Source organism: Aplysia californica, unplaced genomic scaffold (genome assembly GCF_000002075.1).
Source record: "Aplysia californica isolate F4 #8 unplaced genomic scaffold, AplCal3.0 scaffold00751, whole genome shotgun sequence".
NCBI lineage: Eukaryota > Metazoa > Mollusca > Gastropoda > Aplysiida > Aplysiidae > Aplysia > Aplysia californica.
The window spans coordinates 39,561-57,310 of NW_004798021.1; the positions used below are offsets into that span (position 1 = coordinate 39,561).

The 17,750-nt window shown below is 39.7% G+C and overlaps 1 protein-coding gene across 1 annotated transcript in view; it reads right to left on the bottom strand.

Annotated features, from left to right (window-relative positions):
• The window catches only part of LOC101845724 (ubiquitin carboxyl-terminal hydrolase 19), a gene marked incomplete in the record, with an annotated part of 27,467 nt that extends 11,596 nt beyond the window's left edge, over positions 1-15,871 (bottom strand). The window contains 19 exon segments of the mRNA XM_013088494.2: positions 69-129; positions 467-561; positions 1,052-1,135; positions 1,538-1,648; positions 2,791-2,901; positions 3,291-3,356; positions 3,804-3,896; positions 4,622-4,755; positions 5,152-5,314; positions 6,138-6,262; positions 7,224-7,427; positions 8,456-8,571; positions 9,708-9,779; positions 10,196-10,296; positions 11,244-11,290; positions 12,418-12,613; positions 12,968-13,095; positions 13,411-13,554; positions 14,852-15,871. Of these exon segments, the coding sequence (XP_012943948.1) occupies positions 69-129; positions 467-561; positions 1,052-1,135; positions 1,538-1,648; positions 2,791-2,901; positions 3,291-3,356; positions 3,804-3,896; positions 4,622-4,755; positions 5,152-5,314; positions 6,138-6,262; positions 7,224-7,427; positions 8,456-8,571; positions 9,708-9,779; positions 10,196-10,296; positions 11,244-11,290; positions 12,418-12,613; positions 12,968-13,095; positions 13,411-13,554; positions 14,852-15,050 (2,250 nt within the window).
• Positions 15,872-17,750: the final 1,879 nt, after the last annotated feature.

A 17,750-nucleotide genomic window follows, 5' to 3' on the forward strand; every position in this document is an offset into this window, starting at 1 on the left:
AAAATAAAAATAATAAATAAATAAACATAAATTTTTCAAATTTCAAATGATAAATATGAGGTTCTCACTTGCATCACAGGAATCTCCAGGACTTCTTCTCCGGCCAGCTCTTCAGACAGGACCTCCGAGCTGGAACCAGAAAAAGAGAGATGAGAGAACAATAAAACACATACAGGGATGCCACTGGGGTTTCATTTTTAATAACTGACAATTTACGAAGCCGCATTAGCAAACAAAAAGACAGCCAGTTGCATGTGATCTATCAATATGTTGTCTAAATTCAAATTCTACATGTTCGCGAAAAAAGTCTACTACGCTATGTTGGTAAAATTGCAAAAAGATGAAACAGTTTTTTTTCCTCTTCCCCGTGAAAAACTTTGCTTCCCAGACTTAAAACAATTGAAAGCTTGCTGACGAGAAACACAAAAGAGCCGTCGACAGAGGAGTGAGGAAACTGTTAACTCACGCAATGATGATGTCCTTGGCCTCCACATTAGACAGACTGGAGCCACTCAGGAAAAACTTGAGGATTTTCCCTCTGTAGGCCTCAAACACTCGTATCTGTGCAGAACAAGATCAAGCACATAGATCTACATTATCAACATCAAAAAGACACTTACATCTGAAAAATCCCAACAAAAACAAAAGTAAAAGTACAAAAACCAGAATAATTATTTGGATACCCCCCCCCCCCCAAAAAAAAAACAACAACAACAAACAAACAAACAAAAAAAACAACACAAAACAAACTCGCTAAAAAAAACTTTAAAAAAACTGGGATACCAATAAAGAAAAGCAAATTGAAGCCAATAATAACATATTAGGTAATTACAGCATATTTAAAACAGTAACAATTGATATGGGATCACATAGTATCTAACTTTAAAAATCAGCTACGATTGAATCTAGGACCTAACATTAAGGCTGACAGCCCCTGAGATCATAAAAGAAGCGCATGCAAAAGTGACACAGGCCCCCCCCCTACCCGACTGTAGATAAGTATTACTTCAGTGGAATGAAAAGACCCAAACAATCCAACCCAAAAACTCACATCGCGTTTCCTGACATTTGTCTTCTGTGCGAGCTCCTCAATCAGTTTCTCCACCGTGCTGTCCTGAGACACCACAATCTGGTACTGAAACACAGCATGAGAACATATTGTTTTAGTTTTAGTTAAGGTTTTACAGCGCTCACAACTGCATAACGTCATGAGCATAATATTTGGAATTTGAGCATATATGGAGGACTGAAAAATCAGACCGAATAAAATAAATGAATAAATAAATAATTACCACTTTTATTTACCATTTACGAGAGCATACATTTGTCTGCAAGAGTGGACCTGCATCTATTGATAGCTCGAGAGAGAGAGAGAGAGAGAGGGAGAGAGAGGGAGGGAGGAAGGGAGGGGGAGAGTGAATGTTGAGGAAAGTGCTTGCGTGTATGTATTTACCACGCCGCAGCAAATTTCTTTGTGTCGATATCAAGAAATTGTTATTTTATCTTATCTCATCTTATCTTAGTAACAGCAACTGACCCTGACAGGCTTCTTGTAGGACTCCTTCCACATAAATGTGACGGGGATGACCTTCTTCTTCTTGGGCAGCGGCACAGACAGGTACAGGAACGGGTCAAACGTGATGGACACCTGGAACGTACAACAAGATGGAACAATGTTCATACTGAGCGTCAAGACCAGTGCTTGCCAACCTGGGCCATTTGGTAATTTTGGTGGGCGTTGAAGGTAATAATAATCGATATAATATATCATATTTTGTGAAAGTTCGTCACTCTGGTCCCCTAAAACTTCCGAACAACTTAACTTTTGAATTTGAAAAAATTAGAGGTGGTTCAGAATCATTTAAAGGATGCAGTTATATTAAGGAGTCTGAAGTCACTGTAGTTTAATTTTCAGTTTTTCATTAGTTTCATTTAGATCTAATCTTGGAAAAGTCCATCTTCTAAGACGCCATTGTAAACAGGTGAGACTTCTGTTCTTATGCAGTGCGCACTAATCCCACCAAGATTTGACGATCGATTCATTTGAGTCCGTTCATCAAACATGGTACCCAGCTAGTATATAATAAATAACATTTGCATAGCGCAAACCAGCTCGACAGCAAGCTCTATGCACTTTACAATCTACATTATCACCCCTACAGACCCAATAGCATTTGAAATTATGTCAACTTCCTTGAAAGCATACAGTGCAAGCTGCCAATTTCCTGGAGCTAAAACACAAACACAAGAACAAGATCTTTTGCTGTCTATGGCCAGTTACCCATTCCCACTTGGGTAAAGAGAGGAAAATTAATGAAAAGTGCGCGTCCAAAGGACACAACGTCGGGTCTGAGCCCCGAACCTCCGAACCCCCAACCTCATGATTATCAGTCTGGTAGCCTAACAAGTATTATTTAAAACCCCGCTTGGAAATATATGTAGGTGGGCTGGACAAAAGTGCAAAAGTGGGTGCTGGCTATAAATAGGTTGCCAAGCACTGGTCTCCATGGTTGCAATAATTAGATAACTACTACTACTACTCTCTAAACAAAACTTGTGCAAATCCTTACAAAAGAAAAAGAAAGAAACAAAAAGCAAAAGAGCAAAACAACCACAACCACAAAACTACGAGGGCAGTATTGTATACAGACCTAAGTCATTTTTTTTGTGACCTTTGAGATACGTCTGTATGCAACACAGCCACACAACTTGGCCCTAGGGTACAACTAGGGCCTACGACACAACTGGGACCTACGACACAACTTGCAACTAGGCCCTACGGTCACTTACTTTCCCACAGACAGGGCAGACCAGCTTGGACTTGTACTGTCCCTGGAACAGATCCACCACCACGCTGTCGTTACGACTCTTGTACTGGGCCCACGCCTCCGCCGCCACAACCTGAACGAAAAACAAATCATCGCCGTCATTGTCATTATCCTTCACCATCATCATTATCCCTTATCTCTGTCATTATCATTATCTTTCATCATTATCATTATCATTATCCTTCATCGTCGTCATTATGACTATCCTTCACCGTCGCCGTTATCATTATCCTCCATCATCGTCATTATCCTCCATCTCTGTCATTTATTCTTTGTCATTGTCATCATCCTTCATTACATCTGTTGTCATTATCTCTCCTCCTCCTTTTCTCTGTATGTTACTCTCTTGTAACACCTCTAATCTTTGGCACTTATATGACCTATTTTATTTTTATCGCAACAACAACCGTAAGCCCTTAAGTAACCCCCACAGCTCGTATTGACTAAGTTCTACCACTGTACCTCATCAGGCCTTCCGTTTGAGTCCGTCGTTTCTATATACGGTTTTTTCCTAATTCTGTTCAAATCCTGTGAAAAAGCAGAAACAGAAACAATTTTACACATTGTGCAGCAAACAAATAAAATTTCGACTAAAATTATTCGACCGTGGCCAAATCTTGATAAAACAGCAAAACAAACCCTAAAACTCAGCACTCAAGAAGCAAATACACTTATTATCACCTAAAAAGGCACAAACTAAATTGACATGATTTTTAAAAAGAAAAAAGCATCAGAAACAGAGCAGCTATGTTCATATTACTACTACTACTACTACTAATAATAATATTAATATAATAAAATTTCCCTTATATATCACTCAATTGCACTGAAAAAATACTTAATGCACTTAACAAACAGTAGCTTGTACACTTGAAAAAAAAAAGTCTTCTGGTGCATATTGCCATTCCGCGAGTTTCCCAAAAACCATGTAAATCCAGACATTTTTCCCTAAAGGACAGAACACAGGTCCCTTACCTCGTGTAAACCGTCCAGCAGAAACGCCAAGAACTCGTGAGCGTCGTGCTGAGCGTAGCCAAAAAACTGAGGGTTCTTCTTTGAGATCAGATCCTGTAGACACAGAGAAATTGGGGAAAATTAAACGAGGGAGATTTAAAACAATCTACAAAAGCAGGAAAAGACAAAAAATTTATTCGTTGTGAAGACAAACCTGAGGCCAGTACTGCTGTGGAGAGGATGATGGTTTTGGGAATACAAAAAGGAAGTGGAAAATCTGGCATCCTCGCAGGAACGAACAGAAGAGCGTTCAACCAGATATGGACTGGCACAATCAGTAGAAAGACCCTCAGCGACATTATGGAGAGAGCAACGGAGCATCAATGGACGTGTCCAGAATACAGGAATGTTGCTTCCTGAAACAATGAGCAGACTAGAGATGGGAGCAGAGTTAGCCTGATTCCCCGTTTAGACTTCTCTGTTGACATCCACCCCTTAGCACTCATATGACCTTATGCAGTTGCAAGCGCTGAAAAACTTACTAAACAAAATCAAACAAACCAGAGAGGCAAGCACATCATCTCTAGGTGAACTAGGTTACCTTCCCCCACAGTTGGAGCTGGGGTTCAAGAGAAACCTGTCGATGCAATAACTTTAGTGCTTGGAAAAAAGCAAGGCAGGCAGAAATGTCTTTTAGTTTTGGTAAGGTTTTACGTGCTCGTAAGCAACTCCCCCAAAAATTGACAACTGTTTTATGACCTTGCCAGCATGGCACAGCAGTCAAGCTTTTAGAAAACTCAAGACAAAAACACAGAGAGGCCAGGAAAGTGGCGACTGACCTTCAACTTGCGTGGCTCCCAGCAGTACTTGAGGCACGACCACAGACGTTTCAGTAACAGGCCAAAGGTCGCGGCCAGCTGACCCTTCATGCCCAGGGGGTTGTCCTCGTTGATCTCATGCTGGAACCTGTCGTCTGGGAGAGGGAAACAAACATGGCCGTCATTTATACAACATAAGCTGTTGTTGCAAACATGATATCACAACCTCAGTGCTTTCTTGTCATGTCTCCATTTTAAAAAAAAAGTGAAAATGTGATTTCTTCTTAAGCTCACTATTTGTTACAAACTGCTTTCACTGTTATCGAAAAAGGAGATACGACAAGAAAGCACTGAGGTCACCCGATATGTAGGAAGACATTTTACACTTTGTTTTCAGTCTAGTTATAGTCAAGAGTTTCACTGCATAGGTCATAAAAGAGCTGAAGATTAGAGGTGTTACAAGACAGTAACATACACATAGAAAAGGAGGAGGTGAGATAAAGACGACAGTTATTTCATAGGAAAGAAGGAGCAACCCACACCAAACGTACCCAAGAAATAGTCGCGAAACTCCCTGGTGTTGACCATAACCTGCAGCACACAGTTCATGAAGCACGTGTTGCCTAGATTGACCAGCCCCGCGTAACCAGGGGAGATGACAATGGCTGACTCCGCCCCTTGTTTGTTCAGAGGATGTACCTTGGCCGTCGGCTTCTGGGGAGGAACAGAAACAAAACAGTCATCACACACGTACACACACACACAGTCATCACACACGTACACACACACACAAACACACACACAAACACACACCTGGGCCGTCGGCTTCTGGGGAGGAAGAGAAACATAACAGTCATCACACACGTACACACACACACAAACACACACACACACCTGGGCCGTCGGCTTCTGGGGAGGAAAAGTAACAAAACAGTCACCACACACATACAGACACACACACACACACACACACACACACAGACACACACACACACACAGAACAACGAATCTAATTTTTCAAACAATCCATATTTTGCAAGCAAGATGGACAGTAAAGAAATGTTTGAGGGTCTAGAGAAAAAATTGAGGGCAAAGCTCTGCTAAAAAATTTAGTTCCATCATAAAACAAACTTTAAACCATACCTAAATAACATATTGAAAGGATTTTACAATATTCTAAGTCTAAATATCTTTATTGGCTATTTTTGCAACACGTACTTCACAAAAGGTAAAAAATGTGCTGGAAATTGGGGTTTTCTTCAAAATTTGTTTTTACACCCTGTGTTAAAAAAGTAGGTGTATCTTAAAGAGTCGCGGTACTCAAAAGTTTTGAAAAACTTTTAAATCAGCGTTTTCAGCATTCAACACGCTACAAGAATATATGCCCTTATTTCAATTTGCAAAATTTCTGTCAACTCAGACCTTTCTAAAGGCATGTACACATAACATATTCATAATGGCTTAATCTAGCTTGCGACTTTGACATGTTTGCCCATGCTGGTGGCAGATGAGAGCAACCCTCTCTACTACGACTCACATTCCAGTCCTGTGACACCCCTGTGGGCCTGGTCTTAAGGTTGGAACCAAAGACGGAGGAGATACTGTCTGCGTCTGGTTCCATCCTCTGAGAATTGATGGAAGAAGAGCTTCCTTTGTACTTGCCTGGAACATAGAAGAAAGTATATTTCATTGCTTTAGTAAGGTTTTATGGCGCTCGCAACTGCAAAAGGTCATATGAGCGCCAAGGGGTAGATGTCATAAGAGAAGTCCAAACGGGGAATCAGGCTTACTCTGCTCACCTCTTTTAGCCTCAACAGCACAAAGTCTGCTTCGACGATCAAGGCACCCCGGAAATAGCAGTTCACAAGAGAGTGAAAAACATAGAAAAGAAGTAGAGAATAAATGACGATAGTAAAGATGAGGGGGAAAAAGGCAGCAGTTCCCCCATGTTGTTCCAGCCAGTATGAGCATGACATAGATAAATCAGCCCATTTACACTTCCACAGTGCATAAGTACATGTTAATATTCCCTTTTTGGGAATGGCCTGAAGAAAAAATGGCAGATGGCACCATTTGATTTGAGTGAGGATGTGCACTACGTTTCCAAAAAGGTGTTGACCTAAGTCAACATCATGACTTGTGAAAAAGTGAAAATGTCTCAACAATAATTCGCGTTCTTCGTATACGCAACAAAACCCTGCTTTACTGGGGATATGAAGCACGTGTCAGGCATTTTTACCGTATCAATAACTTCTTCCTTGTCCTATGTCAGGTCTGTGCAGACATTGACGATTATGGTTCCTCATTCCTTCCTGTTGTCCCGTATTCCTGATCAGCTTGGTTTTTGTCATTGTGTTATTTGTTGCAAAGTTGTTTAGGACATCTGTATATTTTCTTCTCTGTCTTCCTCTGCTCTTCCTTCCCTCTATTTTACCACACCAATAACTACCTGAACACCTGGAGGTGCCATCTATTCTTCAGAGGTTGACGTGAAATGACCCTCCATCTTTCACGATCGCGAGTTGCCGTGACACATTCTGCCATATCCAATAACTAGACACCTGGAAAAAAATTACCTCGAGATCGTATGAGGACTGCAGCTATATCTCTGTGAGCTACCCACCTCTGTTACTCTTCAAGTCAATGTCCTCCATATCGTCAAACATGACGCTCCTGGACGGCCCGTTTTCTGCCTGACTGCCCGCAGCGACACCGGCAGAAGATGTTGATGACGCCGGGGGTTCTGAGGGGGAGTCGGGGGTGGGGGGTCCGGTGCTGCGTGTGAGAGGCACCCATGAATCGTTGTTTCTTGGGGGCTCGGTGGGTTCTGTGGAGGAACAGAAGAGTGCTTTGTCTGATTTGTTTTAGTAAGGTTTTACGGCACTTGCAACTGCATAAGGTCATATGAGCGCCAAGGGGTGGATGTCAACAGAGAATAAGTCCAAACAGGGAATCAGGCTTACTCTGCTCACCTCTCAAGCTTCAACAACACAAAGTCTACTTCGACTATTAAGGCACCCCGGAAATAGCAGTTCACAAGAGTGTGACAAACATACAAAAAGTAGTAGAGGAAAAATGATGATAGTAAGGATGAGGAAAAAAAAAGCGCAGTTCCCCCATGTTGTTTCAGTACAGTATGAGAATGACATTGATAAATCAGCTCATTTACAATTCTTCTGTGCACAAGAACATGTTAATATCCCTCCTTTGGGAATGGCCTAAAGACACTTCAGACAGTAGCACTGCCCTGAGGGGGAGTTTTGCCTGAGGAAAGCAGGGATGCTGCAGGGAGTTTATGAAAGTGACTGAAAACTTGCAAAGTTGTATTTGCAAACAAAAAGACTCTTTAACTTTTACAACACTCAAATATTTTTACCCCTCACTCTACCCCCTCCAGCCCAGCTAATATTGAAGTCTGTGACTGCTAAGGCCCAGCCAGTACTGATTTGTGTCTGCAATTTTTTCAAGTCAAAAAAAATATTTCAATATTACTTTAGTTTGATGTTTTAGAAGATAATTACATTGCATATTTTTCACAGACAGCTCGATATATTACAATACAAATACGTGACTGGGGATGTGAGGGTTACAAGATGTAACTAAAATGAGGTTTAAACAGAAAACAAATGTGAGAATAATAACTGCTATTCTTCTAACCTTCTTTCAGTGAAAATAATGGAAATAATGGGGAAAAAAAGCGGAAAAATGGCATCCCTGGCAAAGAGAAGCACATTTACGCAATATCAACCATTTCCTGCTGGAATAGAGACAAAACATCAGACAAGCATGTTAAGATATTTTCTTCTTCAGTCTATCTAAACAACAAAATTATCTTTGAACTTGTTGCACACATACCTTTCCTCAAGGGAGCCTCTAAAGATGCCCATCTGACGGCAGAAGTTTTGCGAAGAGTCACCTCCATACCGCTGGCCTTCACCTTGTACTTGCACTCTTCCGGAACAATCTCTTGTCTGGACACAGAGGAAACACCACACTCACATCATTAGTAAAAAAAACAGGAGATACATTTTTTTCAGAAAATCAAAGAAAACAAAAAAAAAGAAAAACTTTAACTCATTGATATAACATTGGTATAGCAGGTAGCCCTCCCAACAGCAGACTCTAAGTGCACTTCACATTTCATCACCATCTATACAAACACTTTAACATTCTCATACATTCTCAGCCTCTTTGTAAGCCTTCAGAACAATCTGCCTTCTTCTTCTTCTTCTCGATCACATCACACTTGAAGTCTGGTATCTGTCATAAATTGGGCTATCCTGAGATATCTGCCATTTTCCAGGTTCTCAAACACAAATGTACAGCATAGAGACGTCTGTTACCATCTTTCCCCACGGGCACTCTTTCTCACCTCGTCTCGTCAGGAAAATTTGGGGAAACATAATTCCCAAGAGCACAACTTACTTTACTTTTTACGTTTTCATCCTGTTACCGTTAAGTGTCGAGGGGAGATGAAGTTTTCTAAGGTAGGCCAACTCCACAGCTCTTTCAGTTGTGATATTATGTTTTCTCAGGGTTTCCTTGACACCCTTAATGAATCTTTTGCGTGGCCTTTATAGCCCGAGTGCTTGGTGTTGCAGGCTCTCGAGGCTGGCTGGCCAGGAGACATACGTAACAGGTGGCCAAACCATTTTATTCTGTCTTTCTATGTAATGCAGGCAGGACCCAATGCCGATAGCTGCTCTTACTTCTTCATTTCTCTGCCTGTCTCGTCTTGAGAAAACCAAGAGACACAACATCCAACCCAAATTAGGACGTCCGGCAACCGAACCACAATACTATAGCTTAGTGTAAGTAAACCCTTTCCTGTTGAAGCCAGCTGTGTTCAACGAGGCCGAGATCAACCGGGCACAATGCTTATTTCTCTTTTGGAATTTTCTCAATGATAGGTTTGCCTCTTCATTCAATAGGTCCCGGGTTCAAATCCTGACAGGGACGGCAAATATTCTTCTCTAAAATATTCTCCTTTCCGGCTCTCTACCCATGTACTGTCGTCTGCTTCCGTCTCCAAGCAGGCCACCGCTGCAGGTGAAGAACGACAACAAGAAGAACTTAACTCGACACTTGTTCCTTTTTCTGTCATTACCTGGTGGTGACTGCCCAGGAGAAAGTGGTCTCTGCAGAGGTTCCCTCGTGGAGCTGTAGGAACTTGGCATCCCTGACCAAAGAGAGAACAGAAAATACATTTCAGCAATATGACAAGAATAATTCCAGTACGGTCACATGACGAGAACAATTGAGCAAAATCTTTACTGCAGTCCCTTGGACACTTGAATCAAAAGAAAGTCCTCGAGCATCTTGCTCTCACTGGAAAAATAGAAAGTAAGAAAGGCAAAAGAGGCATAGGTAGACCAAGAATAACTTAAACAGAGAAACAGAACAGATGGGTGAGGAAGAAACACCAGGACAGTCTCGCTTGTTTTTGGTTTTGTTAAAGTATCCAAGCAATGGGTAAAAAATCATTGTTGTTGATGTCCGTTTCAGATTTGGTACTTGAAGAAAAAGAAGAAGAAAAAAAAAGACGAAGAAGAAGTAGTAAAAAGAAGACAAAAACAAGCGAGACTGAGCACTTACGCGGTATGGAACTTGAGGACAAAGCCTTGTTTGCTGAACACAATCTTCATGGCGTCTTTGTCCAGGCTCTTCACGTACACTTGAAGGCTCAGGACCATATCCTGGGTCCACGTGTGGGGGAATAGCGGCGGCGGGAGGCGGGGCGAATACAGAAACAGAATTATACAATTCATGCATATTGCTATTTTCACAGAAACAAACCACTAAAAAGACGAGTATTTTGAAAGCAGAAGTTTGTCATATATTATGAAGAGGAACTTGCAACAACTGAGATGTTTAAAAAAGACAATTAATAAAGAACCACCAAAACAAATAAGTTTGGTACCAACAAATCTCTTCATAAGAGATAAACATTTAGCGTTATCAAGAGCACAGAAAATAAGTCATGATGCCCAACAATGTAGCATTGGGAAAAGCTGCAAGTGACCTGTTCATATACTCAGGCATATGCTGGCAAATATCTTAAATATCTATCCACAAAATTTAGAATATTTAGAGGGCAAGCCACTTCGACCATGCCCAACAGAGCCACCCAGGCTGATTGGGATACAGCATCTTGGCAGAGAGTGTTACATACTCAATAGAATAATTTCCACACACCAGAATCAGATATCTTTTGCAAGCAATGGCGAAGACTTCATAAAAAACAACAACCATAGTTTGTTTTAAAAAATAACTTTTAACATGAGACAATCAGTTTTGGCAACAAGTCTCTTGCATAGAGAGTAAATTCGGAAGACCAGCTTAAATAGTTTGAAACATGCCACACAAGAAAGCTTCGAACAAAGGAAACAGATCTTTACACAGTATAACACGGGTAGCTCGAATTCGTTGGGCCCGGCCTCGGATATCTTACAAAGATAAAGAAGGGAAAAAAAAATTTGGCGGATATGTCATATTTGAGTCTTCTGTGTTCGACCTATATCCGTGTTATACTGTGACTCAAAATGACGAAAAAATTTCAATGCTAAGAAAAACATTCTTAAAATGGAGATCACATTGTGTATCAGTGTGGAATTTTCCTTCAAACGTTAGTCATAATACAAACCCTCTCAAAGAAGCCGTGCTTGAGGTGATCGAGGTGGAAGACTGGCTCTGTAAGAGGACAAAAAAAGAAATATGGTACAGCTGTGCTACGAGTATGGGTTAAAGTAAAGCCCCTAATTTCAAATTACAACAAGAAGCAACAGGCTGCAATGGTCGTGGTGATGCACAAAGATATGTTGTGGGGTGGGAGGCTGGCTGGGTTATATTTTACCTTTACAGAGAAAGAAATTCATTCGTACCAACTTTACAGAGATAGAAATTCATTCATACCGACTTTACAGAGATAGAAATTCATTCGTACCAACTTTACAGAGATAGAAATTCATTCGTACCAACTTTACAGAGATAGAAATTCATTCGTACCAACTTTACAGAGATAGAAATCCATTCGTACCAACTTTACAGAGATAAAAATTCACTTGTACCAACTTTACAGAGATAGAAATGAGCTTTCAGCAAACAAGGTTGACAGGGCCATTTTGAGGACTCACATAAATACCAAGTTAGTTATAATCTACTTCAGCCGCAAGAGGCTGAATCATTTTAGAAATCCCCAAATAATTGTATTTAAAGCTTAAGAAACTATACAAATATAATATGAAAATGAACTAAGGAAATGTTTTCTTTTTGTAAGATATTAGGTTCCAAACCTATTTCCTTATGAACGCCCCTCTCCAATAGACTTTTTTTCTTCAACTCTAGAGCACCAGTGGCTGAAGAGCGACACTGGTAGGCTCTATACCTTTACTCCCTCCCTGTTGTTTCTGTCTATAAATCTTGCTTTTTCACAGCACTAAGTGAATATTTCAAGTCGATCTGCTTTTCCTAACTGAAACAAATAAAACTTTTGTGCATTGATTGTTCAGCTGAACAGGGGCACATACTCTTCAGCTAGCATTGTAGTTCTTCATCAGCCTCCTGGTAAAACAACCTATCGCAAGCCAGCTGTTCAGATGTGTTAAGCCCCAAATTTCGAATTTTTAAAATTTCAGTTTCTTAATCTGTTGTATCAGTTGCATGTGTTCTAGAAAGACTAAGTAGAAATTCAAATTCTAAATGTAGAAAAAAAAAAAGCAAAAATGAAGCAGTTTTTTCTCCTGGGCATGGAGCAGCTGAACAGCTTACCAGCCATATAGACCTAGAACCGGAGGTATCATCATCATGGAGAAACATACCTTCCTCTTTATCAGTAATTTCTGTTCCTTTGTCCACATCCTCCTCCCTGCTATCACTATCAGCCACCTGCATATCCTCAATGGTCTTGTTGCAATTATCCAGGCGGGCTGAGGTTCCAACATCGCTGACATCATCTCCAGGTACCACCCCCATCTTGGACCCACCAGCATCTGATACTTCAGGTTGAACTTCACTCTGAAATATTTGAGGGGCATTCATCATATATCTTTTTGTTCTTGTTAGAAAGTAGAGGTTACTTCAAAAATCATTCTCTTATTTCCACAGCAAACTTGTAACATTTTCAAGGATCAGAGCTAGAAGAAACCATGTATCTGTTTTGGACAAAATGAGAAAAACAGCATTCAAATAACATTGCCTTACACCTGTAAATCAAACCAATCTGTACAACCATTCAGTCACAATCCCAATTACCATAAAAACATCTTAGTCCAAGCATTTCCGATGAACAACTTATCCAAAAAATTCATTTTTCTCACTGGTCACCTCTACTTCTGAGCCAGTGACTAGTCCAAGCATAGGCAAACTAACCTCGAGTTTGGGCCAGAGTGACGGTAGTTGTTTGATCACAATCAGGATTATGTTCTCTTTGGTCAGCTGCACTCGACTTTTCTCTTTCTCAATGGCTCCGTAGAACTGGATAGAATGGCTTATATCATCTGAGGATCATTAAGGAATATTTCAATTTTAATTTTTTAAAACACAATAGACTTAAAAAAACAATCAAAACTTTATGCAGAATAACTGGCAAATAAAAAAGGAGAGACAAACAAAACACCTCCAAAGCAGTACACAAATTCTTAACCATGATATTGCTTGCAGATGGTACATTAACCTATGAGCAGGGTTACCCAAGCTATTCTAGAGCTGTGATGAGTTGAGAAGCTTACTCTCATTTAAACATTATGTATCTATATACAAATAAAAAAGAAAACACAATCAAATTTACAAAAATTAAGAGAGAAATCACTCACTTGAAATACCAATGTGCACTTCATTGCATGTAAATGTAATGTCAAAAGCTCCGTTGTGCTCTCCACGAAGACCTTTTAACTTGACTGTCACTGTAACGTCTGACTGTGTCTGCTTCCATGTGTATGTAAGACTCACTGGCTCATCTGTATAAAATGAATGCATTGTTGAACAACACATTATGACATCATAAATACATTGATTGTGATCCAAAATATAACAAAACACAGCTCACTTAACAAAGAATATTCTTCTTTCGTCTAGTGCACATGGCTGAAGGTACTTTTGAAACCTAAAAAATCAAGGCAAAGTCAGTCAGTGTCAGTGTACTTTCAACAACATTAAAAAAGTTAAGAATATTAATTTTATCAAACCAATACCATTTCTTTTTTTATACTTAGAAGACATTCCAGCAACAGGGCAGGCCATCTTGGACTTTTCCATAGCCATCGATAATACTTTCACACCTTCCTACAAAATAAAATTTATAACGTGTATACAGTTGATAATTGAGTCACTGTGGATTTTCAAGTTCTTAAATTTAAGTCAGTAACTCACGGACAAAGCAAGCCAGACAAGGCGTGGCATGACATTTCATAAGAATTTATTTGAAACTTTCCCCAGCCCTCAAGAGAGAGTGTTAGCAGTTAGGTAAGGGGTAAAGTGAACACGATGGGAGAGTGTCCCGTTACAAAAGTTGTACTGACAGTACTATGTGGCATAGATTCCTGACTGAGAATGCCAAGAGAGTTCATGAGCAACAATATTCTGCATTCTTCGATGTCTGCGCCAAGAGTAGGCTTCTGAAATATATCGATACGGACGTAATTTTATTGAAACGGGAGCAAGAGATGCCTGTGCTGTTATTTTTCAGTACAAAATGTGTGCGGTAAATATTTCACTTGTCTTTAACCTGGGGGGTTTCAGTGGGGCCCCCCCCCCACCCCTGAATTTTTAAACCATAATATAAAATTTGATGTTTTGCAAGTGATTAGGTTTGATTGAATCTCTTCTGAATATTGGCACGCGCATCGAAAAGTAACAGTTTAGAACCAGAAGTAATCATTGGTGGAGCCCAGATCCACACTCCATTGTTATTGTGGGGGCAAAAGCCGGATGGTACCCCAATCAACCCAACCCTTGGCCTTGATGACCCCAAACTGAAGAATGATCGATCATACAGTTGAGTTTCATTTTCAAGGCTTATTACTTATAATAAGGTAAGAGTGATCAGCAGAGATAATGGTGTGCCCATCCATTGACATCATCATCATTGACTCATTGTAGTTGAAGAAATGCTGTTTACTCAAATTTACTGTATTGTAGGCAACAAAAACACCTTTTTTGTCTTTGTTGTCTTGTCTTTGTCTCCAGTTTTACAGTCAGTGCAGTAGTAACTTTACATGATATAGATACACACAGTCACAAGACTGAAAACCAAACCTTTTCCTTCCATTTTCCTATACTGCTTTGCTGAAGTGCATGAACTGGTGTAGCCTGGGTCCCATTCTTGTAAAGTTTCTTTGTTCTGAAAGCCACCTGAGCCTGAAGCCAGTGAATGTGGCAGACTGCGATCCTCTTCGAGCCCCAATGATGAGCCTGATTGCGAAGAACCATTCGACTCTAGACCTAGTTCTGCCATCACATCAGGATTATTTGGCTTCAGAGGAGGGCACACACAGAGGGTGTGCTTTCTTTTTCTTTGAGTCTGATCTATGTTTGTGAGGTAATTCGACAAAACTGTTTTATAATCTCAAAACAGGCGACAGGGTACCCTTCTTTTTCACATCAGTCCAGTCGCTGCTTGCACTTTGCTGTTATTTCCGTTGTCCGTCCGTTCTCTCTAACTACCCAGATTTTTGCAACCGATCGGCTCATGTTTATTTGTGTGCGAAATCTGGAGCAAAAAGAGGAACAGATCTAGGCATAGAAACGAAAGCTGGTGACTTTTTGGTTTGCACTAACTTGTGTAAAATCTAAAAAACAAAACAAATATTGGCTTTCTGATCAAAAGACATGATCTTTGGATGAAACAAAACCAGTCTTTCTCTCCTGGGGAGAGTTCAATATTCTCTAAGTTGAGCCAAGCCAGCTAAGCTACGGTAATGGACAGCAGAATCGAGTCCTAGCAGAATATAGGCACTACAGTAAACATTTTTTTTGCGTATATCGCTTGTGCAAAACACACTTTGTGAGACTACATAACAAAAGATACTCTACCGAACAAGGAGAATGAATAAAATATTAGGAGCTGAAACATGCCTATCATAAATATTTGGTAAGCTTACTTCAATATTTCAGAGTGTTTCATTTACAATGTAGGCCCTACAAATGTATTTTTGCTGGACAATACATACATCGACATAATATTATTATATTGTGTAACTGAAATTTGTAAAAAGAAGCGAAGACGAGGCAACTGTAATGAAGAGTCTTCGCTTGAACTAACAGGGAAGTACTCAAAAAGTACAAGTGCATGGGAAAAGGGGATGGGCGGCGGGCGCTGCTGGCTGAATTCGACCAGTAGTCCCACAGAGAAGACCGGGATTCCCCGATCTGACATGGCCCGATGTATATTAGGCCTACAGAGGTCATCTACAGATGAGACAAAAAGACGGGCAGGAAAACTGAGTTTGCAACTTTCTAGTTAACTTGATTCTCAAGATAATGTGTTAAATTTTTGTTTATAAATCCTGACAGTTTTGCATTTTTAAAATCTCATGTTAAATTTCATCATTAGGCTGCATAATAATGTTCTTTCAATCTGACAGAAGAACCAGCCAAATGCATCTAAGTCCACCTTTATCTGGGAAGAGGGGTAGGTTTTGACAACAATGGAAACGGATAAATTCAGTAGGCTACGTTTACCTTTCATAGAGAATATTATAACGGATTGACTAATCACTAAATTGATTAATCTAAAAATTATTTTATTTATTAGTTCGGTAATTGATTAATCATCTGTAATTACAACTGAGAACGAAATCTGGTTTAATTCTATTGTATCCGGATAAAGATTTGAGAGAGAAATAAGGAATTATAATATACACACACACACATGAGAGAGAGAGAGAGAGAGAGAGAGAGAGAGAGAGAGAGAGAGAGAGAGAGAGAGAGAGTACCGTACAATCTCTGAAAGAGAAACAAACAAACAAAAAAAGAAAAGAAAAGAAAGACACCACATCGATGCTGATCGACTTAGATTACATGTGGGTCACCTTAAAGTTATTTAGATAAGTAGGCAGAGCGAACACGGTATGCCTAAACAATAAATTGAGACTTGAGAAGTAACACCCACTTCGTTTTGAGGGGAAAAGAGGTGGGTTTTTAGTTGTCTTCTTTTAATTTGTCTTATCTTTCCTTTCGTTTGCCAGCCAAGTTTGGTCCCGTAACTGTTTTATTCGGCCACTCATCAATAATTTGTCAAGGAAATAGTTACGCATATATAAGATAAGTATTTTTTCTATGCTGACTTTAGCCTACCTAAATTAAATGGTTCAATACCATAGGCCTACTTACGTACTCAGATGAACTTGTCCATACTTCTGAAACTTGTAGGGCCTATTTTAGCGAACTACTAGACCAAAAAATAACAAACAAATTGATCGTGATAAAACAATCTGGCAGGCATGAGTGAGGTTGACAACGATCTCGATCACAAAATTGGCGATCCAGAATAGGAACTTTCAAGAAAAGTTTAAAAAATCAAGGCCTTTATTTCTATTCCAATTAATATTGTCGGCTGAGGTAACTCACCTGATCTGAGACGTCAATCCACTTTAAGTATTGATGTTATTATTTGTTAGTAATTATATCTCAGTTTTCTCAAGACTGACTTGTTCATTGTAACTCGATGATCTTTGTTAGCAAAAATATCTCTGGATAAAGTGACAACAATCCAAAACTGTTCAAAACCACTTTTACACAGATAAAAGAAAGCGAGACGGTACTGCGGGCACCTCTTAATTTATATACGGACTCCTGACTTCCTGTTAAGAAAAATAATGTACAAATTGGCTACTCTTTGTTTCAAATGCTTAATTAAATGATGGTAATGCTGCTAATGCATCATCATATTATTCAGATCGGTTGAAACTGCACATTCCGACTCGAAGCTTAAGGTCATTGACTGACATATAAAGAAATTACTGTTACCATCTATGGAACTTAAAACAATGGGCAGCAGGGCATATTATGCCTAATAATATCATGGACCCAAGAACTGGAATGCTTTATCAAGTAGCTTAAGAGATCATGTCTTTTTATTCTTTCAAATATCAGCGTAAGTCATTTATTTGTTTATTTATTTATTTATTTATTTATTTATTATTTTTTATTAATT